Below are 24,686 nucleotides of genomic sequence, written 5' to 3'. Positions count from 1 at the left end.
ACATCATTATGTTACACAACATCATCATTCATTAGCCACTGAACTGGTAATTTGCAAAGTAATCATTTCCCTGGGTACATGAATTAACATGCATTTTTTTGTCAAAACAGATGATAGAAGTTCATACAACATATCAAAGCATCAGTATCATTTAAAGGACCACATCAGTGATTTTGAATATTTGGCCTGTTTACTACAATTCACCTGCATTTTACATTGCAACAAATTATTCTGCAAATCATGCAGGGCTGCAAAAGATTTCACACCCACAGTATATGGTTGTCATTGTCAGCTGAGCTGATGATTTGCTGCACAAAGCAAACATTTCCCTGGGGACTACTTTCCGGTGGAGGGACAGTGCTGCTGCTTTTAGGAAAACTAATGTAATATTGCTGACAGAATACAAAAACATGACTGCTTGCTTTGGAAGAAGATAAGCGGAAATATATACATTTTGTAGATATTAGGCTAAACATACAAAATCACTGGGATGGTCCTTTGAGTAGCAAGGCCACCTTGGAGGAGTAGTCCTACAGCGAATGCTATTTATTTTTGCAGTTGGTCATAAAGAGTTACTTGTTTGCAGAAAGGCCTATTTGAGGGCTTGTCTGCAACCCTACTAGATTTGCATCCATTCCTTAGAAAATAACAGACAGACAGACATAAGAAAGAAACTATTTCCAGGTTCATAATGGGGACAGCTGACAAATGTAAGACTGTTAACCAGTTGTTAATCAGTCAGCAGGAGTTATCACTTTTGTTGGGTTGAACTGACTGACTGGACATTTTTGGTCCTAAAGCCTGTATTTTTGATCATTTAGCACACCAAACAAGAGAAACACCATACTTTTCTCCCTTTTTCTATTTTACAGTTCTCCCTCAGATGCCTCTATTCATGGTTATAAATCAACAGATCAAACAGTCAAAGCTAAAATGTAAAAAAGCAGAGACAGATACTGCAAAAAATGTCAAACAACATTATTACACTTCATTTTCCTACTGTGGAGTAAGAGTTACTGGACAAGAAGGTTTTTAAAAGGTCTGCTAATATTTTCACCAAACACAGTGGAGGAAAAAGATTCCTGCGTCTTGCGACAAAAACGTGAGTCAGATAGCTACAAGCTATTAGACTCAGGAAAATAATGTGACTGGTATTCAAGGAATAAAAATAAGACCAAAATCTCTCTTTTCAAGCAGTGGTCCCATGTAAACTATTACAGCTGGATGGATTTACCTGTATTTTCACAACAGAAACTCAGATCTTGTCTGTATATGAACATACAGTATATTTATTGTGATCCCATTACATTTGTAAAAGATAAAAATAAAAAAAAAAAGAGCAATATGTAACACTAAAAAAAAAAAAAAAAAAAAACATAAGAGACCACAGTGGCTGTATGGACTGTCCAAGTGACCAAGATAGACCTAACCAGTGAGGTAGTTACATTGCCATGTGTTATTGGTAATGGGACTGAATACTAAGCAGTGGGAACATCCCACCATCAGAGAAACTATGTCATAACTTAACTCTGCGCAACTTAACTCTTCAGTGGTGCAGTGACATTAATATACAAATTAATATACAATGTTATTACAACCCTCTTTTGGCTTTTTGTTGGACAGTTCTAGACTTCTCTAGCGCTCTCTAGCAGCAAATTACATGTGTGTGATATCTATAAACTAAATGCAGGTTCAGCATCTCCCCAGAATGCACCGTGGCTATAAAATGTTTCAACCTCTACTATTCTACCACTAGACTGGTTTCACACTAGTTTCACACGTTTTTCATTTGCTTTTTGGCAATATAAACCTCTTTCATTTGTTACGACCCCACTGACCAACAAGCTGAGTTGGTACTGACTGAAGATTATTGGTGGCTGAAGCTGTTAACTGATGACTCGCAGCAGTGGTGCAAACTGACTGAAGCACCTACTGTGTCGACTGAAAAGTCTGTCAGCAGCAGGACACAGCAGTCTAGTGATTTGTAAGTGGGATTCAAATCTCTCCGCCTATAGAAATTGGTGAGCACAATCGCAGACTGAATAATGGAGTGGAGACAGAATGGACATTCAGTCTGAATATCTGACTATTCTACTACTATGTTGCAATAGTATTTTAACCATGGCTGAACTGAAAGAAAAGCCATGATTGGTGATGGACTTTGTAGCCTACTATTGATGCTGCTGACAAAATGGTCCCAACATTTAGGCAACACACACACTAACATAACAACTGCAATCTATAATGGCTGTTATGTTTCTATTTTTTATCTGCATATGTGGATGAAAAGAGGATAAACACGCAATGTAGGCTTACAACACAAAGGAGAATAAAAACTTCACTATCTATTCTAGATGGGTGTCACAGAATGCTTTTTATTAATTAACGGTCCAAGAAAAGACTGCTTACTGAGTTACCACATGTAGACTGGGGTTTTTGAGTATTCAGTCTCACACACGCAAATGTTTTTTTTCCTGCCTTAACCTCATTACTCAGTATTCTCGTTGCTTTTGTGTGTTTTAATATTTCCACTGGTTTTTGTCAGTGGTGCTGAAAATCTGCTCCCCAGATCCATGAGAGATCCTGAAGGACTGGCATCGTGTCTCGTGGTGTCCTGTGGTGGACAATCAATTTCATTTTGCGGATACTGAATATCAATGTAACAATGTATCATTCCTAGCCTGGTTTCAAGACTCCATGAATCATGCTGTAATTAAGCGGGGTCTGGCTTAACTGGAGTCTCTATCAGTGACGATTTTTCACTGACTTAATTTTCGCTTTTTAGTTTATCGATACCATGACAAGGTGCCTAGCTGTCCATCAGGAGCGGTGAGGGGTTCAGTATCTTGCTGAAGGACACTTTGACACACTCTGGAGGAGCCGGGGATCAAACCGATAAATTTATGAGGAAAAAAAAACTGAGCCACGCCACCACAACTCTTCACAGCCGCTATGTTTGTTTACTTCTCCCTGCTCACTGTGAAGGCATGATCAGAGAATCTGCTGACCAGCCAATCAGGCATCTCGCACAGATTCCAGTCAAATCTACCTGTGGGAATGAGAGCAGTTCCAGACCTCAGGAATAACCGCGTACTTCAAAAATGTGGGCATGGCAATTTATGAGGGCAGGATGCAGGCTACATCATTCCACAAAGGTTCATCAAATTTGACCCATCAGTGTCCAAGATATTCAGATGAAGCTTAATGGCAGTGTTAGAGGCCATTATTCTCCATGTTTCATCCAAAACAAGCCAGCATCTCACAAATCGCTCATGAGAGACAAATGAATGGACAGACAAATGGCCCTCCGTTCGTCTGGAGTGCCAAATACTATTGTAATCAAAATCTACCTATGAAAACCTTGTCTGCTTCCAGAAACATCAATTAAACTACTAAAATCCTGTAGGCTAAAATGTTAGTAACATGAAGAGGTTTCCTAGTAACATGAAGAGGTTTCCTAGTAACATGAAGAGGTTTCCTAGAGCTTCCAAGTCATTTTCGGTCTGGATGTCTGGGTGTGTTTGTGTGTGTCTGTATTGGAGATGTCAGAGGTGGCTAGCTGCAAGGATCTTGTCTCGGTTTTGCTCATATTGGTGCAGCATTTTCTGGAGGTCGTGGTCGGCAGGGATCACCTGGATACAGAAATACTGTTTAATTACACAATTAAGAGTAGATGAAATATACAGAGATTTCATTTGTGTCAACAAAGCAATTAATAAGTGACCACATTTTAACAAAATGTTTGTTTTAAAGCTAGACTGAGTTCAGTCAGCAACTTTCAAACTGATTTCACCCACTACAGTAAACTGAGTTTAGTTGACTTTATTGATTTATTAACTTAGCATGACATGCAAAATTAAATATATATTTAGTTCAGTGAACAGAACTCCCTGTGCACAGCCAGTACTTGTAATCAGGTGCTGGTCATCACAGGAACACTTCAGTGAAGACAAAAATTAACCACCGCACACTATAATTACTTTACTGTAACTCTATTGGGAGTGAATACATTTAGATGCATCAGGCATTTAAAAATGCATCATTTATATAGACTAAAAACAAGATGAGTCACTGGAACAAAAACCTGTTGAGAACACTGAGGACTGATGGACTCTAAGACTGACAATATGCAGACTGGAGGGATGTTGTAGACTTCATAAAAAACTGTATTGGTCAAACGTTACACCTCTAAAACATCAAGATTAAGAAAAGGGCTTTAACTATTACCTTCATTTTAAACACTGTTTATGGCCCTCCACCACAGTGACATGTCATGCACTAGTTTCCTCATGCATGATACTTTCCTGCCACAAAATGCATACTTTGCTACCACAGCATACAAAAAAGCCCATGAGTGGATGCAATGATGTGACTGATTACTCACTAAGACAGGAGCAGGAAGAGGGAAAGAGGTTTGGTTGATGAGCCAGTCCTCATGCAGCTGGTGTACAGATTCCAGATACTCCTAGCAGAGACACAAATAGGATGCAAGTAAAAATCAAAGGTTTGAAATGAACTTACTGTCTATGCCAAATGGCAACAAATTAGTCAGATTTGTATAAATGGTGTATGAATAGTATCAGTTCATCCATCCATCCATTATCCACTGTAGCAGACTGAAGAGAGTGGTCCAGACATCCTTTTGCCTAACAACATCTGCCAGCTCCTCCTGGGGGATCCTGAGGCGTTCTACAGACAGCTGGAGTAGCCCAGCCTTTCAACAGCTTCTGGGTCTGCCCAGGGTCTCCCTGCAGGTGGATATGCCTGGAACACCTCCACAAGGAGGTGCCCTGGAGGCATCCTAACTTCATGTCTGAATCTCCCCAACTAGCGTCTGTCAATGTGGAGGAGAGGCGGCTCTAGTCTGTGATCCTCACAGCTGTCTGACCTCTTCACCAAATCCCTGAAGCTGAGTCCAGCCACCAAGTGAAGGAGTCTCATGTCAGCCATTGGTCTTGTATTAACAATCTCATTTTTTAAATGCCAATGCACCCAACTTTTTTATTTTGAAAGTGTATTTTTACTGCCAGTCATCAGTGGCAACAGTTACAAGAAAAAAATGAAAATTGTAAAGACAAAGACACTGGACTGCATTTCTATAAATGGACTGCATTTCTATAGCGCTTTTCTCGTCTACTGACCACTCGAAGCGCTTTACAATGTTTGCCTCACATTCACCCATTCACACACATTCACACACTGATGGCATTAAGCCTAACCCTAACCCATGCAAGGTGCTGGGGTTCGGTATCTTGCTCAAGGGCACTTCGACACACTCTGGAGGAGCCAGGGATTGAACCGGGAACCCTCTGATTATCAGACAACCGCTCTACCGCCTGAGCCACACCGCCCATACACAAGCAGGAAGTGAACTGGTAAAACACATGATGTGGCTAACTGCTTAGCTAACTTAGGTCAAAGAACATTGACAAGTGACAGGAAAATGAAAAAGCCAAACAACTCCCTGTCAATCCAAACCTTGTCTCCCCTTTTATACTGTTGGTGCATAATCCTGCAGTGGACAAATTGTTAACTCCATGATATTTAAACTTTAACATTTTATACTGAACCTATGACATCATTTTATACTTCTTCACAAGTAAAAAAAAAAAAAAAAAAAAGATTTAATAATTTCTGTACCAAAGGGATAAAACTGCATGTCCCACATTTTCATTTGATGTCACTGACAGGATGTTTATTCCATGAACTAAAACCCTGTGTTCTCACCAAAGGAATGACTTTCTCTTCCTCTCTGCATCTCTGCTTCAACCTCTCATAGCAAGTCTTGGGTGATGTCTGTAAGTAGACTGGGGCCAGAGAGAGAGAGAGAGAGAGAGAGAGAGAGAGAGAGAGAGAGAGAGAGAGAGAGAGAGAGAGAGAGAGAGAGAGAGAGAGAGAGAGAGAGAGAGAGAGAGAGAGAGAGAGAGAGAGAGAGAGAGAGAGAATTGTTAATATATACACATAAACACATATGCATGCCTTTTTATGTGATGTCACACAAGAGGAAGTGCTGTTATGACCTTCAAATGCAAATGTGATATTGCTTTTATGCAACAGTACTACAAACACTGCCATTAATCAAGTAACGTTAATGAGCCAGAGCAGAGTATTTGATCATTTACTTGGCTCCACCAGCACAAATAGCAACTGAACTGAAAATAAACATTTTCCTGTCTGCAAGGTAGCTTGTCTGGAGGTTTGTACTACAATATCCCCTTATGATACTGAATTTTCTACCATTCAGCACAAGATGTAATGCCATGCATCACCAAAAAGCATTCTGCACCTTCTAGGGGTGGGTTAAAAAAACAATTCACGTAAGGATCGCGAATCTTATCCTATACAATTCTAAATCACTTCCATAAATGTATGCATTCTCATGATCATACTATTGTTTCAGTTTTCTGATAGGTAAATACACTACTCACAAAAAGTTAGGGATATTTGGCTTTTGGGTGAAATTTATGGAAAATGTAAAAAGTTCACGCTACAGTGATATTATATCATGAAAGTAGGGCATTTAAGTAGAAGCATACACTGGTGATTTCCTCATCTCAAACAATTTCTTGAAACAAAAGCCAACAACAGTGGTGGATATACCACAACAAAAAATGTCAGTGTCAATAACTTGTCATGTGCCCTTGAGCATCAATTACAGCTTGACAACGACGTCTCATGCTGTTCACAAGTCGACTTATTGTCTGCTGAGGCATGGCATCCCACTCTTCTTGAAGGGCGGCCCTCAGGACATTGAGGTTCTGGGGTACAGAGCTCCGAGCCTCTACAGGGCGACTCAGCTGATCCCATAGGTTTTCTATGGGATTCAGGTCTGAGAAAGTGCAGGCCACTCCATTTGAGGTACCCCAGTCTCCAGCAGCCGTTCCCTAATGATACGACCTCGATGAGCTGGAGCTTCAAACACCTGATGTGAATTTTGCCGTTAAACTCCTTGTTAGAGAACAGCAACTTACAGTACACAGAAAGGCATAGAAGTGGACGTCCTTTGGCCACATCCCACACTGATGACCGCTTCATTGTGAACAGTGCCCTGCGGAACCGGATGATGAATGCCACTCAACTCCAGGCACATTTAAGGGAGGTGAGAGGCACCCAAGTGTCACGTCAGACCATTCGAAACCGTTTACATCAGCATGGTCTGCGTGCTAGACGACCTGCAAGGGTACCTGACCACACCACCAGGCACAGGTGTCATTGTCTTGCATGGGCCAGGGAGCATTTACGCTGGACGAGGGACCAGTGGGCCTCAGTGCTGTTCTCTGATGAAAGCCGATTCATGTTGAGCAGAAATGATGGCCGTCAACGATGTTGGAGACGTCAAGGAGAGCGCTATGCATCAGCCACTGTTGTCACCAGATGAGCCTTTGGTGGTTACTGTGTGGGCAGGTGTGTCTAGTCAGTACAGAACTGCCCTACACTTTGTGAATGGTTCAGTGACAAGCCCATACCACCTGAATAACATCATTAATCCAGTCATTGTGCCCCTGCATGAACAACACAGGCCCAATTTCATCTTCATGGACGACAATGCTCCAGCTCATCGAGGTCGTATCATTAGGGAACGGCTGCTGGAGACTGGGGTACCTCAAATGGAGTGGCCTGCACTTTCTCCAGACCTGAATCCCATAGAAAACCTATGGGATCAGCTGAGTGGCCGTGTAGAGGCTCGGAGCTCTGTACCCCAGAACCTCAATGTCCTGAGGGCCGCCCTTCAAGAAGAGTGGGATGCCATGCCTCAGCAGACAATAAGTCGACTTGTGAACAGCATGAGACGTCGCTGTCAAGCTGTAATTGATGCTCAAGGGCACATGACAAGTTATTGACACTGACATTTTTTGTTGTGGTATACCCACCACTGTTGTTGGCTTTTGTTTCAAGACATTGTTTGAGATGAGGAAATCACCAGTGTATGCTTCTACTTAAATGCCCTACTTTCATGATATAATATCACTGTAGCGTGAACTTTTTACATTTTCCGTAAATTTCACCCGAAAGCCAAATATCCCTAACTTTTTGTGAGTAGTGTATACCTTTCATTATAAATCCACTTTTGTTCATACGCGGCTGCAGCAGCACAACGGACAATGACACCATTCGCTGGTAATTGCGGCATCAGGCGAGGCTACCTACTGGTTTACATATGCAAGTACAATACATGAGTATTTGCTTAGACCCCCAATATTAGGCGAGGGCGTTTTTTCAATGGAAAAAATATCGTCTTATATTCGGATGAATACGGTAGGCTAATTGAATTGAACATTCAGATCACTAGATACTGTAAGACTGTGACGATATTATAGTAGGCTAGGCTAGATTATATCAGATGTTTAAAATAATAGTATAGGCTATCTTAGGAGAACCGATATAACTGCAATGCATTTACTTTCAATCAGCCTAACTGTGAGTGTGTGTGTGTGTGTGTGTGTGTGTGTGTGTGTGTGTGTGTGCCGAGTATCCCTTGGCCTATATTAATTCTTCTCTTCTACATCTCAACAGAAGCAATTTGAATAGCGAAAAAAGAACCGGCCATCAGGTGAAAATAAGATAAAAATATTTTCCAGAGTGGTAAGTAGCCTATAATGAAATGTGAAATGTATTTGTTAAAATATTAGTTGAGCTGAAAATATGTACCATTGTAGCCACCAGAAAAAGAATGGAGGCAACTGCTACTGGTGGGGGTCCTCCAGCTGAGGACCTCACCCCTGCGGAGGAGCTGGCGCTCAGCTGCGACCGGGGGCGCCCACTTACAGAGGGAACAGAGGGGGCTTCGGGCAGAACAGAGGCAGATCATTGCAAATTGCGGGTGGGAAATAAAATAAGACGTCTTTTTGATTTTTTGATTGAGTAATTGATTGTTTATTCGGTTGATTTCGGAGACTGACAGTGGTAACACATGATTTTCATTACGTTTATTTTTATTAAGTAAACACGTACATTCAATAAGTCTGAACTTATATTTCCGATTCGGACATGGTGCTACATAATTAAATATGAATTTAATTGAATTGAATATGTGATGCCATGGAAACAATATACATGACGGGACCGTCATTTGGGGCTCTGCTTCCGTCCGTCGGACATTCTTTGACAGGCAGCTGAGCTAAGCTTGACCGTAAGCCGCCACGGAGCAGGCTAGTTCTGCTGACTAAGTTACCATGGTTACTGAGCTGCAACTCATACAAGCCACTTTGATGGAACGGAACTCTCACTTAAATTAGCGAGGCTTATCGAAATAAGCCAGGCTATCCCGTTAGCCAGCTTGATAGAATAGGCCCCAGATTCAAAAACCAGGTCATCCCAACAACAACCCAACTTATTGCCTATGATTTTTAAATTGTGATATGCTACCTTGCCTCCTTGAATACCATCCGGCTCGGAAAAAAAAAGTGAATGTGATCAAAGCCACACATTGATTTTCATCAGCATGGATGAAGTGGATGGATGAGACTGTTGACATCACATCCTCTGACATACTTAGACTTAGACTTAGACTTTCTTTATTGTCATTACACAAAAGATCCCAGCAGTGAGTTTTTTTACAGGAGAAATTCAGTGTGACGACAGAGTGGGAGAATGACGTTAAGTGGCTACCCTGTTTAGCCAACAGGAAGTCAAAATAACCTTTTAAAACAGAAGATGGATTGATGTATTTGATAACAGATGCAGGTCAGGTCCAGAGCTGATTTAAAGAAAATAGTGGGTAATGGGTTAGGTGCAGTATTAAGTTTAGGGCCCATGCCCATTAGGGCCCATGCCCATTTGGACCCATGCAGGATTGTCGCATACACAACATTGAGATCCAACTGAGCAATCTGATTGGTCAATCAGACATTTAGAACGTTCTCAAATGAGCATGACAGCATGGGTAGCCGTGCTCATATGAAAAATACCTCATCAATGAAAATATTACTCCGCCTATATCTTATTGCCTTTCTTGTTTCCATGACAACAAGTTGTTGCCATGGTTTCACTGAAACCCGCATCAAAAGCCGCTGTCAACTTTGTTAGCCTTGAAATTCTATAACTCTGTTCAGCCTTAATGTTACTGGTTACTTTTGTTATTTTTGCTGCTTAGCCACATTAATCGGAGCTGACGTTAAATTGGAGTGACACACTCCCAGCTGAAATAAAACATCTGCCAGTCAGTTTATGAAAAGATAGATGTTTTTTCTGGCAAGTAGCAGTAGCCTATATTTAAATATAACTGTTACTATAAGTTGGTTGTAGATAAAGATCAGTTGTGTTGGTGAGTCGCTGTCACGGCACCTGTTAGACTAAAAATGGTTGAGAAGTCGGCAGAAGTATAACTATGAGTCCATGAAAAAATTATTTTTTCCAGCAGATATTCTAGTAACAACATGATTGAGCTAGCAAAGCAGTTTTTTGTTGATGTGTGGTATTTTGTCAGTTTTGGGAATCACGATGTCAGGAAAACATGATAAGAACAAGTTGGCTGCTGACAAGGACTAGTTAATGTCAGATCTCATGTTTTCCACTGAAACGGAGAGAATACTAGCAAAAAACTTTTATATTTTGAGAGCGAAATGCTCACAGTATGAATACATTTTATTATACATTTTATTTTGTTGGTAATAGTTGTTTAATTGCATTATTACACTCGAGCGCCTCGTTCCTGGCCGCATCACTGTCGTGACAATAATGACGGTCAAGCACACCCTCGAGTGTAATAATGCTTAATTCTACAAGAATAATTCTTCTAGGAATTTTGTGGCCACAGCCCACTGGTTGAGAAACTCCGAGGTAAAAAGAGTATTTCCATTATCACTTTAAATCTGCAAAAATCTGTTGCATTTACTTCTGCTTCCTGTTTACTCACCAATCAGATCAACAGTAATGGATAAGTTAGCTGTGATCCAATCAAACCACTCACTGAGAACAGCATAGTCCGCCTCTGGCATCTTCCCACTGAAAAACAATCAACATAAAAATGATAAGCATGACACCCTATGCTTAGGCTTGACCAATCAGCATTTGCCTGTATCAGGTGTAACAATCAAACTAAATGTATAGTGATTATTACCAAAATAACAAGGGATAATTATGATTAACAGGTTAATTGATATGTTTGGTCTTCATTATATTGAATTTGGTGATAAATGACAGACAGATCTGAGCTTACTGTGATTGTACATTTTTCATTAGTAAAAAAAAACAAAAACAAAAAAACAAACAATCTCTGCAACACACAATATGACATGCAATTCTGAAAGTCTGTCAGTGAAACGCCAGCCGTGTTTCACTGTCCATCATCCGCATCACACGGCAAAAGAGCCAAGTCCCACAAAGCATCAATTAATGTCCGCTTCCATGCTCCCCAACCAAGTCCTGGGTAGGGGCACAATAAAGATCCAAAACAATAACTTTAAAAAAGGTGTCTCCGTTCAGTTAGTCCAGGAAAAGAGAAAAAAAAATCTGAACTCTCACGCCGGCTCGATGGACTCATCTGCTCTCCAGCACAAAATCCAGTGTCTTCGGTGATTGAAGCGATACACTGTTTCCATGTGAAATCAATTAGTGCACTTTCATTAGCAACAAATTTTCAACCTGGTGTCCCACAGACTCCCAGGGCTTTTTAGTTTTTGCGCCTGACACTTCTGTGTCCTCTTAAACCCCCCGTACATCTCAGCTGTGACCAATTTGGTGAGTCAGCTGATAGTCAAAAAACAAAAGCAATACAAAAACATATTACAGAGCTGACATTTTTTAATAGCAGTTTACCTGGGCAATGAAATAAGTAAACCCTATTCTGCCTTATGTGGCAGTGCTACATAAGAATCATGACTTTCTACTCTGACTTCTCCTTCCAGCCACGCCCTGAGGAAGAGCCTATCTTTGTCAAAACTGGGCAGCTTTGTGGCACCCCGGTATCTCACTGGATAAGAGCATGTATCATGTGTTAAGGCTGAGCCCTGATTGCAGCATTCTGGGTTCGAATCTGACTTCAGACCATTTGCTGCATGTCATCCACTTTCTCTCCCCTGCTTTTGTCTCTCTCTACTGTGACTGTCAAATGAAACAGAAGTGCTAAAAATAATCTTTAAAAAAGTGTTCTATTTCCCCATTTTTGTCCTTTCTTAAGTTATATGTATAGCCAAAAACAGAAGCTCGGCAGCTCGGTAATTTTCAGTAGTGATGGGAATTCCGGCTCTTTTTAGAGAACCGGCTCTTTTGGCTCGGCTCACTTAAAAGAGCCGGCTCTTTTGGCTCCCAAGCGGCTCTTCAGATTTTTTTGTTGCTTAAATTAATTTATTACCAACAATAATGTAAAAATGAATTACTAATGTAAAAGAAAAACATGTGTTATATTTTTTTATTTATATATGTTTATTATATAAATATGTCTATTTATTCACTCTACATAGTGCTACAAAAATATATTATAAAATACAATTTTTTTTTTAAACTATTTACAGTTGAATTGAATTGCTGTACATACTGCAGCAGCGACAGTTGCAGAAGACACACTGGCACCTTCATTAGTATCCGGTTCAATTGCTGCTGTTTGGTGCTGGCGGATTCCTGATTTATCGCAAAGTTCAGAGGGTGTTGGCAGCGCTTTTGGCTCTGGAGAAGCTGCCAGCCACAGAAGGTTTGGGCCGAGCTAACAACACTCAGACTCATGCGTTATGCGAATTGATTTGTGAATTAGTTTGCAAGCAGGAAGAAATTCCTGGACTTTTATGCCAGATGGATAGCAGCTTGGAGAAGTTGGAATCTCGACTCTGAGGAAAAGTGCCATAATTTGGAAATTATTCGGGATCACCGAGAGAACCATTGTTTCCAACCTCAAGTGAGTGCAGGACAGTGAGGGAGAGAGAGGACAGACCACAGGAGGAGCAATACTGAGCTTTTTATTCTTTCAAAAAGTCTGTCAGGATATTAATGTCAGAAATAGTTCAGATTTTACTGATATTTTGAGTTTGTCTCTAGATAGATATCTATTTTTTGCATTTTAAGTTATAATGTGGCATAGTTTCATTTCATTTTCTTATTTGATCTAAAAGGGACAGTGTACAGCTCAAACATATACTCTATGTCACTGTTTGATGCCATATCTTGCTTTGACACAACAATCAATTTTTTTTGAAGAATAGTTTGATATAGTTGGATTATTCAAGGTATTTCCTGTAGTTTTAGAGCTTATTTTGAGTTTCTAGTTCTTGTAAAGCTACTTTGATGGACTGTAGTGGAAATAGAACAGTGAGTAAAGAAATTTGGCTACAGAATTATTGCTTTTAATAGCATTATTTAAAACATATGAACATGCTGAGGGCTCAACACTGTATGGCAAGTTTCAAAGGAGCGTAAGAGAGAAAGAGGGAGGTACAGTTGTGCCAGACAGCAATTTTTTCATGTCCCCCCAACAATTACTCTCTGAAATTTTGCTGTTTATTGTCCCCCCCCAATAATGAAATGGGATTTTCGCCCCTGGTGTTCTGTATCATTCCACTAAGTTTCATGAGAATACAATCAGTAGTGTCTGAGACACTTATGGTAATATAAGGATAAAGACATGAAAAAAATACATGGAGACTAATCCATAGTCTCTCCAGTTTCCTAAAACAAGGTTTGACAGAAATTCATTGACAGTGATTTATATGTAACACTGGAGAAAAAAAAAAAAAAAAAAAAAAAAAAACACACCAAAATGGCCATAACATGCTTAGTCTCCCAGATAATACCTTCTATGAAGATTCTCCACAAAGATGTACTTGGCGCTAAAGATGGACCTCTCCATCATCTTAAGCGGAGCTGACTGGAACCGAACAGAAACACAACATGGTTAGCACCAGTACCAAATACGTGTATTTATATATCACTTTTCAAAACAAATGTTAGCACTCAAGTGTAAGAAAAAGCTGCTTTTTAAAGTATAAAGTACAACTGAAAGAATTAACACAAGGCTGCACACTGACCATTAAGGATGTATGAGTAAATATAAAATAAATTCTAAAACCACCTGCATAATGAAGTTTCAGAATCTTTTCCCCCTTGACAAGGATGCAAATCTAGGGAAAACACTGAACTTGCACGAAAAAGGTCAAATATAAAGACACTCAATATTATTCCAAAATATCGGCCACTGGAATTTTCCAAAAATATCAGTATCAGCCTTCAAACAACCATATCAGTCAAACTGTACTGTTTATTTATTTATTCATTCATTCATTCATTCATTCATTCATTCATTCAATTTATTTCAGCATTATTTCAGCTTCTCCGGAAGGCATGGAGGAAAATCGAACACCAGAAGAAAGAGGGTCTGAAATCTTGCTGGGGCAAATTAAAATCCAGGCTTGTGAATCTGAGGAGAGCTGAAAGGATTTGTAAACACAGGGGCAGAAAGGAGAAAGCTTGAGCAAGTTTCTTTCAGGGCCACTTTAGGCAGAGGGGAACAGACACGGCCCTCTAGACCCTCAGAGAGGGCCTAAGATATTCTAAAAACAATATTTGGTAATAAACAATAGGCAGTTTGGTAGTAAACAATATTTCACCATTCAAAGCACTTTACAATGTTTTCCTCATATTCACCCATTCACACACACACATTCACACACTGATGGCAGAGGCTGTCATGCAAGATGCCTAGCTGTCAGGATCAGGAGCAGTGAGGGGTTCAGTATCTTGCTCAAGGACACTTCAACACACTCTTGAGGAGCCGGAGATTGAACCAGGAACCTTCCAATAAATTTGAACAATCATATTTTCCCTTTGAATGGGTTGGCTTTGTCACTGCAAACTTTATGACAACTTCCGCCTGCTGTCCCCTAGGCGAATCACAAGCTGGCAAAAAAAGGGAAATAAGTTAGCTAGCTAAATAAGCTAGCTAGCTAACTTATTAACCATTTTTTAAAAAAATGTAAAAACAAACAGATATAATGCAAATTCAGCTGAATTTCTACCCTGCACTGTGCATTCGTCCATCCCATGCAGATAATTTCTAGAATCCTGCAGACTGCAGCGGGACTACTGAAGCCACACGACTCGGTCTACATTTGAGCCCACGGACGACATCCAGTCAAATATGTTTTGCTGATACTGGGATAAATACAGTGGTGGAAAAAAGTTTTCGGACACCCCATGCATTTGTGAAATATTGCATTAAGAATCACTCTTAGGTCTTCAAGTGCAATTTCTTTTAGTACAGTCACAGCCAAAATACTACACAAATCCCAAAAAAGCCATTAAAAACTTAAAATTGATTGGTTCCATAAAAATACATAAGAAATTTTGAGTATTGGGTCATTTTGGTACCAGTGATGAAGGTCGTTCTTTTTATTAAAAGACACAATTTTTGTTGCCAAGCTTCGTGTCTATATAAAGCAGCACATTTGAAAGTTCTTCAGACACAAAAATGGCTAAAACAAGGAACCTAACGCAGGAAACACGCCTGAAGATAAAGATTCTCAGCCAGGAAGGGTACAGCTGCCGCCAGATCACAGGAGCTTCAGCAGCAGTGGTCAAACTGGTGTCCAGTGTTCCACCCGCACTGTACGTGGCCGACTTTTAGATCATGGCTTAAGGTCCTACAAGGCTATCAAGAAGCCCCTGATCAATGAGAGACAGAGGCTAGCCCGGCGTCGTTGAGCCCAGGCACACAAGAACTGGACAGCCAGGAACTGGAAGAAGATTCTGTGGTCAGATGAGTCCAGTTTCCAGCTTATCTTCCTCCTACTAATGTGAGGGTACGCAGAAGGCCAGGCGAAGCATCACCTCCAGCATGTACAGTACCTACTGTCAAGCATGGTGGAGGCAGTATCATGGTTTTGGGATGAATGAGTGCTGCTGGTGTTGGTCATCTCACTGTCTGTAATGGCACATTGAACTCTGCCAAGTATTGTACCATTCTCGAAACCCACATGCTCCCATCTGCGCATGCACTGTTCCGTCAAGGTAAAAACTGGATGTTTCAACAAGATAATAGCCCTTGCCACACATCCAAGACCAGTAGAACTTGGCTGCAGGAGCACAGTATCCAGGTCTTAGAGTGGCCAGCTCAATCCCCGGACATGAGCCCCATTGAAAATCTGTGGTGGATTATCAAAAGGTCTGTTTCAAAGCATAAACCAAAGAATTTAGAAGAATTAAAAGCAGTAATTCAAGAAGAATGGGACAAGATTACCCCTCAACAGCGTGAAAGGCTCGTGAGGAACATGCCAGCCAGGATTAGAGCTCTACTACGTGCCATTGGCAGGACTACTAAATATTAATTTGATGATGTGATGGCTTATTTATTTTTTGTTCAGTTTTGAATACATTCTCTGTTATTTGTTGACTTTGATACTGACAATGTTGAGAACTGACATTTAAACTGTCAAAAATGTAGTTTTGTTAGTTTTTCTTGTAAACAATAAACAAAAAAATATAATTTGTATTTGTTTGTATCTGTCTAATGCAGCCACACCTTTTGAAACACAAAAAAGATTTTTCCACAAATATTTCATGATAATATTTGAGATTGTGTAAAATTTTAAGGGTGTCTGAAAACTTTTTTCCACCACTGTATATTTGACCTATGGTATATGGGGGGGGAGGGAATAACACATATGTTTCCTTTATTCAACATTTAGATTTTTGTTTTGTTGTTCAATGCAAGGATATATTAAAGTTCTACTCAAAATAAATCTCAAAATAAGTCAAAAATGTCACTTTTAAAATTTGCATTAGTTGGCACGCATGTCTGCTTAAAACAAAAAAAATTCCCAAATCCCCCAGCTTAACTTCCCATGGAAAGTTTCTGGAAATTTACCAGAAATTTTCCACCCCTTTGCAACCCTAACTACGACAACGACCTGCGCACTCACCTTGCCACATCAACAGTGTTCAGTGGCACATCATCAAAGATTCAGAATGACGTGATCAGCACCGTTGCCAGCGACATAACAGATCACATGAAGGAGGAGGTGAGGACGACACCTTTTGTGGCTGTCATGTTAGATAAAACCACAGACATCAGCAACATGGCCCAGATATCATGCGTGCTTTAATATGTCACTGACGATAGGGTGAAAGAGTGTTTTTTCAAGTATGATGATGTGACAGATGAGGCCATAGCTATTTGGTTGCTGAAGTTCTTCCAGGGCTGTGGCTGTGTTGACAAAGTGGTTGCCCAGTGCTACGATGGAGTGGCAGTCATGGCATCTGGTTTGAACAGGGCGCAAGTGAAAGTGAAAGAAACCATTCCACAGGCCCTCTTTGTTTACTGCTATGCCCACATTCTAAATCTTGTTATGGCACAGGAAACCTCCAAGATCAGAGAGTGCAAGGTCTTCTTTTCACATCTCTCCCGCTTGGCTGCCTTTTTCACCTGCTCAGCAAAGCGCACCAAGCTGCTGGATAATGTTTGCCGGTGTAGGCTTCCACGAGTAGCTCCTACTCGCTGGTGCTTCAATTCTTGTTTGGTGTGCACAGCGGCAGAGAAGACCAGGGAACTGGGAGAGGTAGGATAAATAATAATAATAACTAATGACTAATGATAGTAGGCCCAGGCTATTCATGTTAAAGAAAAAAAGTGAATAATCTGTGTTTATTAAAGGTCCAAAAGTTGTTTCCATAAGATAAAAGCCACGTAACCTTCCTAGGTATTGGAGCACATCGTAGACCATGACACTGTCCATTGTGCTGATGGATACATCACGTTCTTTGCCAGCTTCGATTTCGGTTTCTGGTTAAAAACTTGTCAGACTTGGCCTTAATTTCCATTGAAAAGGAACTGCTGACGGAATTGAAATCAAAGGATTGGTTGAATGACCCCACCATCAGCCTCTTCATGGAAAAGGACAGGAGGATGGATTTCGATTTTGGTATTGGCAAGACGCATGGCCCCTGGCTGTGTCAAACACGATGATCATGATCTGGGAACAAATCCAAACAGCAAAATGCAAGAAATCAGATCTCCACGTTGTCTGGCTGGCTCTGGAAAATGTCTAGAGATCTGTCCCACACCAGCTCATCACCTTTGTTCTCAACTTCTTCCACATACAAACCTGCATTCAGACCTTGGTCTCCACCTATTTTATTAACTTCTACATCTGCTACACAACCAGGGAACACACTAATGGATGGCAGCAACTTAAAAAAGGCATAACAATGGGTTGTTCGATCTCACCCATCCTATTCACAGTATTCACAGCCATCAAAATCATGCTAAATGGTGGAGGACAGATGGTCCGAGGCGTGAGATCCCCATCAGAACAGTGCCTACCAGCCCTAAGGAGTTACACAGATGATATCACCACACTCCTGCTGACAGCTGATTGTACAACCAGGCTCCTCTCATGGGCGGGGATGAAGATCAAACCAAGGAGCCTATCAATCAGGAAAGGAGCCAGGAATGATAACATCTCCTTCTCTGCTGATGGGGAGAGGATCCAAATGTTGGCAGAGAAGCCAGTGAGAAGTCTTAGAAGGCTTTACACTGCTGATCCCTCAGACAAACACATAGCATTCTCTGTCATGACACAGCTCTCTGAAGGTCTGGGAAAAATAGACCACAGCCACCTCCCAGGGAAATTCTAAGTTTGGCGCTATTAGTTCACCCTGTACCAGCATCTGATGTGGCCACTGAAGCTGTGTGTGTGAGATCTCAACAGCAGCATCAAAGACTCAAAAGCTAACAACTACATCTACAAGTGGCTGGGTCTTCCTTGATGCCTCTCCAATGTAGGCCTGTTTGGAAGAAACACATTTCAACTGCCACTGATATCACTCAACCTGGGCTACAAACAAGAGAAGGTGAGGCTCATGTTTGAGCTAAGATACTCAACTTATCCAGCTGTACAGAAAGCCAATCCCCCAAGCTCCCAAGATGTTGTCCAAGGCCACAAACAAGGAGAGGAAAGAGTTGGTGCTCTTTCCTCGTTTTTGGCTCGTTTGCCTTGGACGGCCCCAATTCTGGTGACCAGAATGAGGGATGAAATGTACAAACTCAGTGCTGTGAGCCAACAGAAGCAAAGGAAGTGGACAGGCTGGGAAGCAATCACCAACAGGACCATGGTATGGGTCAACGTGTGGAAGATCCCACAAGCAAGACTGAACATACTTATCTGGTCCACATACAATGTTCTCCCAAGCCCCTTAAACATACAGCTCTAGTATTGGTTTTGAAGGAAACTGCGGTCTCCGCAATGCCCAGAACCCCAGCCTGCAGCACATCTTATCATGCTGCAAGTCAGCGTTGACCCAGGGCCAGTACTGGTGGCACCATGACAGGGTCCTGTGGAAACTGGCAGAGGTATTGGAGGCACGCAGAGTGGAAGCAAACCCACCCACAGATACTCTTCGTTAAGCAGGTTTGTTGCTGAATTAAGCAGGACTGGCTGGCCTTGCAGATAGAGGTAAAACAGATACTTTGGTTTCTTGACATTTTGTGGTCAGCAGGAGGCATCAAGCCAAGCTGACACTTTTTTTTCTAAATTTTTGGTTAACTTATCTGCAACAGTAGGGCTGAGCGATTATGGCAAAAATCTAAATTACGATTAATTGAACATTTTACCTCGATTACGATTAATGAACAATTATCCCCCCTCCATGTCTCCTCCATGTAATGGACTGGATGCGGTGGTGTCATGGGATGAGGGGGTAACCAAAATAACCGATATGGGCAGGATTACGTCGGTTAGAGGCCCTAAATGTCGGTTTCGATTATTTTTCGATTAATTGCCCAGCCCTATGCAACAGCATCACAAGTTTTGCTGAATACACGGAGGACTGTATTGACAGCGTACATCTGAACAAACTGAAAAGGATCAGACCCAAACAAGTCTTTTTTTCCACAAAATTGAAACAGGAACACCCCCAAGAAACTAAGTACACCTACTATGGCTGACAGATGTCTATCCAGCATGGTGAGTTGTATGTAAGTCTGCAGTGTGATGCCCCACCGCATTGGATCCTGGTACATCAGACCCTGCAATGATACATAGAGATAGAAAACTAGCATGCATAACATGTTAGACCCACAGAGGAGATAGAGAACCAAAGTTTGTGGTTGGGTAGATAAAAACTAACACTATACACCAATCTAACTTCAAAGAACCTGCTAGGTCATGCTAAGAACTGTCCAAGAATATACGATATGGTCTACACCTGAAGGTTGACATGCATGCACGTTCTGCGCCTGCTTAAGAGAAAATTATTCAACGTGCCAGGAGGGAGCAGTTTTGTTATAGGAATTAGGAATATATCCGATGGGAAGTTGCAACTAGCACTGGCGCTGTCAACCCAAAGGTCTTTTGCTTGTAAAAAGATTGTTTAGCACAAACCTTTTCTGATTAGCTAGTTGGTGAGCTAAGTGGCACAGTATCAACACAAAAGGATTTCTTTCTCTTCTTATGCCAACAAGGTATAAACGTGTGGGGCACACCAAGATCTTAGATCACAGGGGGCCCAAGACAGCTAGACAAGAGCTAAAGGGCAGCTGCTGGGTTGGTGTATTAGGGGCTGAAACTGAAAAACTGAAAAATTTCTTCCTCTCTAGTTGGACTGAAAACCATTCAGTACAGTCAATGTGTGAAACAAAATGGAAACCACATTTATTCATTCATGGAAAATAAACGTTGGCAAAATTCTATGATATTCCCTAATCCTTGGGATGTATCATTGCCCCAGTCCCAATCCTGGCAACCTACTTTTGCATGTCACCTTTTGCAAGTCAACTTCCCCAGGACTTGGGCTGTAGCTGCAACAGGCAAACTAGCACAATGGAAACCTCCAATGGCAGCAGGACATAAAGGATTGTTTACTATGTACAAATCCAGTAAAACAATTTGTGACCAGTGGCCACATGGACATCTGAAATTAATTGGGTCAAACAGTGTAAATCTCAGTCTCAACAGGGAAAGTCTCAGTGAGTACGTTTTACATGCACATCATATTCTGGTATTATTCGGAATATTCACAATATTTCGGTTGCACACGTGTCATGTAAACACGCACCAAACCCGATTAAAGTCATATTCCAGTTGGAGAGAATTCCGAATAAGACCCCTGACTGTTCCAAGCGGAATATTGTGGCATGTAAACACCTTAGTTGGAAAAAGCCCCAAACCGGAATATTCAGTCACAACTGCGCATGCTCAACTCGCAAGGAATTCTGTGGCGTCTTTGTTGCTATGGTTACTGCAAGCGGGGAAAACGGCATGGCGAACAGCAGCAAGAGCCAGGAGTCTGCAGTCTGCCTTCAGCTAATGAAAGACTTAAATATCATGGAGGATATCGATGGGAGAAAACACAGTAATAGTGACAGAAGAAGAAGACTTCTTCTGCTTTAAAAAGTGATATTCTGATTACTACTGTCAGAAACCATTCTATGATCCTGATCTAGAGTTAAAAATGGCTCTGATGGAAAATAAATCTGAACTAAATAAATTAAGACATGATACAGTGATGACAGCAATGAAAATATACCATACCAGAAGGTTGTGACCACGGACATTCCTCCATTTAGAAACTGGCTCTGTTAGAACCTGACAAAACATGGAAAAAGAGAGGAGTGGAAAATAATAACTTAACTGATGTTGCAAAAGTCTGTTATAATGTCCTAGTGATTAGTGGCTGGCCAGGAGCATAAAGTTGGCGGGCACACTTTTTTGACAACATTATAGCTGGGGCCTGTACATCACCATGTTCAGTTGGTCAGTCCACATTTAGACCCAGAGTGGCATAACTCACAATATATTTGATGGAAATATGACTACTCAGTCAATTTGTTACCATCTAGAAACCAGATTTTTCACATGGGGAGATAATCAAGCGGGACTTCCTGGTGATAAAGTTGTACATCCAATCATCTCCACAGCACATGAATACACAATTACACTAAATGCAACTACTGTGTAACAAGGATTTAACTTTGTCATACCTCTAAGTCACTAGTTTTACTGAAATATTCCAGACATGTTGTCTTCCCACTGGCAATGTTTCCCTCTATACAGATCTGAAACCAGTTACACAAAGACAGACATTAGTCACACTGTCACTGAAAATGACTAGGAAGAAAAAAAGGCAAGTAAACATTGTTACTGAATGTTGTAATAATAACGATTTCAGTATATGAAACATGTACCATCAGTATTTTAGCTTTGTAGACAATATAACAAAGGAAGGCGAGCAAGATCATTCTCAAAGGTAGCTGTTCCTTGTCGTCCTGAAATCACGCAACCACAAACGTGGTCATTGTCTTTGCTTGATAGGGTAGTATAGTGATTGGCCAAATAACTATAATAGTTTATGAATAAAATCAGGAAAACATATCAAGTCAAATGCAAATGAGTGGAAGTGCTGAGTCCAGAAAGGCCATCCTCAAAACAAAGAAACGAGACCTACCACTGCTTTCCTCTCCTGTCCGTTTTGCATCAGCTTCTCTGGGAAGAAGGACAATATATTGAGAACAAAGTCTTCACTTCCAGCAACTCCATGTGCTGACCTGACTCAAGTTATCAAGTTATACAAAGCCAGCGGAACAAAAATGTTTAAAAATACAGCAGGTTAAGTCAGAGGAGGAAAAGGGCTCCATTATGTTCAGAACAAATGAAGAGGCAGAGCAGAATGAAAGGTTAATGGAGGTAGATCACAGTGGAAACACTCTTCTCTCACCCATAATGAATTTTTCACCAAATTTGTTTGGGTTTTCTGCATAGTGCAGTTTTAAACCTTCTGAGTGGATTAAGGTGGTTATTTTCAAAAATGTTAGCTGAGGGGAAGCCCAGTTCTGTGCAAGGCCACGGGCGCTGTTATTGGTCAGAAAATGTGTAGGGCTTGTTGCCAATTGGCTAAAACAGCTTTTACATGACAGCTGGGAAAGCCCTCACCTAACCATAACGCTGATTGCAAACATGTGGGCATGTGCTGCTTTGCACTCTCTAATATCACACTCTAATATATTGTTGACATAAAAAAAAAAATAAATCAATACTGGAATATTTTACATGAATCCCATTCAAAGTTGGCTTCCGAGTTCTACTAACATTACCATGGGGAGCAAATTCAGAGTAACAACTAAATTATGTTTCAGCTAAGATGTGCATCTTGACGTCAGGCTATACGACGTCTATACGTTGCCAGCTAGCTAGACAAACCATCATAGCTAACACTGCATAAGGCTCCTTAACCTAATCCATGTGATCGTTTCCATTGTCACATTCATTCATTTTCCTACAAAACAGCACTGAATGAACATCTCCTTCCCATCTAACAATATAAAACCGCTTATGCAACGCCCATTGCTGGTGTGATGTGACACTGAGATCAGTGCTCTGTGTTCTCAGACTGAACGGAAACACACTTCTAACCTGTGTTGACGTGCTGTGTGCTGCTGTGAGTTCTGCTCAGGATCATCCCGACGCTCCGACCGGCTGGCTTTGACCGGATGCTACAGCCAGCAGCAAACTGCTTACAAGCTGCAGCGGGCTGAGCAGATGTGACTCTCACAAAACTAAAAAACAACCTCGTATACCTGCAGGCTGCCGACATCTCTTAACCACACCACTTCTTCTTCTTCTCTTGGTTATTGACGTGTTGCAACCAACTTGAATATCGCCACCTACTGTACTAGAGTGTGTATCATCATGCTGACATGTACTTCCGGTTACAATCTAACTTTATATAGGCACATAGGCACCCCACTTCTTGACGAACCCATCGTGTTTTGTATCCAACGGGAGGAAAACCGGAAACAGACAATGTTATCAAGTACACTTAAAAATAACAATACAACTTCCGGTCTCACCTTCAAAATAAGGCACCCATGGGAGGCGGGCGCGCAAGATTTTTTAATACATTTCACCACAACTGAAAATTTAAAACTCAGAAATCACAAATTGGCAAAATATTAAATCACTTAAACATTTAAAATTTACTCCAATTAGTTATCAGGCTGTGAAGTTTTTTGTTTTTGTTTCTTTTCCTTACATTTTGTCATTTGTTGTTCATTGTAATCGATTATAATACTTACTGTTATATCATTTTTATGCTGATGTTTATTTAGAATTGTTCATGAAACATGTAGGTAACATCTATACTTCATGTAGCCAAACTGACTTGAATTTAAAGGGAAAAAGAAAAAAAAAATGTACTCATTGGTGAATGCGTCTCGGCTTTTTCAATCATACAGCGACTATTTTGACGCTGTATGATTGAAAAAGCCTTCTTGTGTCCTTCTTGAAGCATATAAAATATTAATAACAAAGTAAATCTCTGCCAGTTTCCAAGTAGGAAGTGCAAACGAACGCCCCACCAAGTCCAGTGGCCGAGTTGTGACGAGTTCGCTGTCACTGTAGTGTGACAGGGCGCCGCCACTGGACAGGGCGCTGCGCCCAAGTTGAAAATTTTTAACTTGGCACAGCGCCATGTGACGTCACCTCGGCGCGTCTAATAGGAGAGAATATTGGAATCGGAAGAAATAGGCGGATTTTGGCAGAAGGGTACACAAAAAATGGAGGAAAGCATCATCGTGTCTGTCTCTCTGCATGCACAGCTGTGGGACACTAGACTGCAGTCATACCGGGATCTCTTTAAAAAAGCCCAGGCATGGAGAGAGATATCCCACAATTTAGGAATACCAGGTGTGTTTAAAAAATGGCAGAGATATATGATGTTTTTCCTTTCCACAATAGGCGTTTTTTTCATTTTCTGCAATTAAAGACCAA

General features: G+C 41.0%; 1 protein-coding gene across 2 annotated transcripts; it reads right to left on the bottom strand.

Annotated features, from left to right (window-relative positions):
• Positions 1–844: 844 nt before the first annotated feature.
• tk2 (thymidine kinase 2) lies at positions 845–23,658 on the bottom strand. 2 transcript variants are annotated; one of them, XM_030070213.1, is made up of 10 exons: positions 23,331–23,658; positions 22,366–22,403; positions 21,902–21,976; positions 21,453–21,506; positions 19,859–19,948; positions 13,722–13,795; positions 10,856–10,944; positions 5,728–5,807; positions 4,385–4,465; positions 845–3,632 (listed from the first exon to the last, which is right to left on the bottom strand). In XM_030070213.1, the coding sequence occupies exons 1-10, from the start codon at positions 23,509–23,511 to the stop codon at positions 3,546–3,548; spliced, it is 849 nt and encodes a 282-aa protein (XP_029926073.1). In that variant the 5' UTR covers positions 23,512–23,658; the 3' UTR covers positions 845–3,545. The 2 variants fall into 2 exon arrangements, with proteins under 2 accessions (XP_029926073.1, XP_029926074.1); XM_030070214.1 differs by lacking the exon at positions 23,331–23,658 and adding an exon at positions 23,151–23,169.
• Between the last annotated feature and the right edge of the window lie 1,028 nt (positions 23,659–24,686).

Source organism: Myripristis murdjan, chromosome 15 (genome assembly GCF_902150065.1).
Source record: "Myripristis murdjan chromosome 15, fMyrMur1.1, whole genome shotgun sequence".
In the NCBI taxonomy this organism is placed as follows: Eukaryota; Metazoa; Chordata; class Actinopteri; order Holocentriformes; family Holocentridae; genus Myripristis; species Myripristis murdjan.
Note: the sequence above shows the minus strand (reverse complement) of the source record. Positions and strands in the feature narration are given on the sequence as shown.

Bases quoted from the DNA above. Each gene is read 5' to 3' on its own strand.
- tk2 (XM_030070213.1), bottom strand. From the start codon at position 23,511: ATGTCGGCAGCCTGCAGGTATACGAGGTTGTTTTTTAGTTTTGTGAGA. The intron at 19,949-21,452 runs GTATGGTATATT...GTATCATTGCAG, and splicing joins TCCGTGGTCACAACCTTCTG to GGTCTGATGTACCAGGATCC. The intron at 3,633-4,384 runs GTGAGTAATCAG...TTCTGTATCCAG, and splicing joins CTCTTCCTGCTCCTGTCTTA to GTGATCCCTGCCGACCACGA.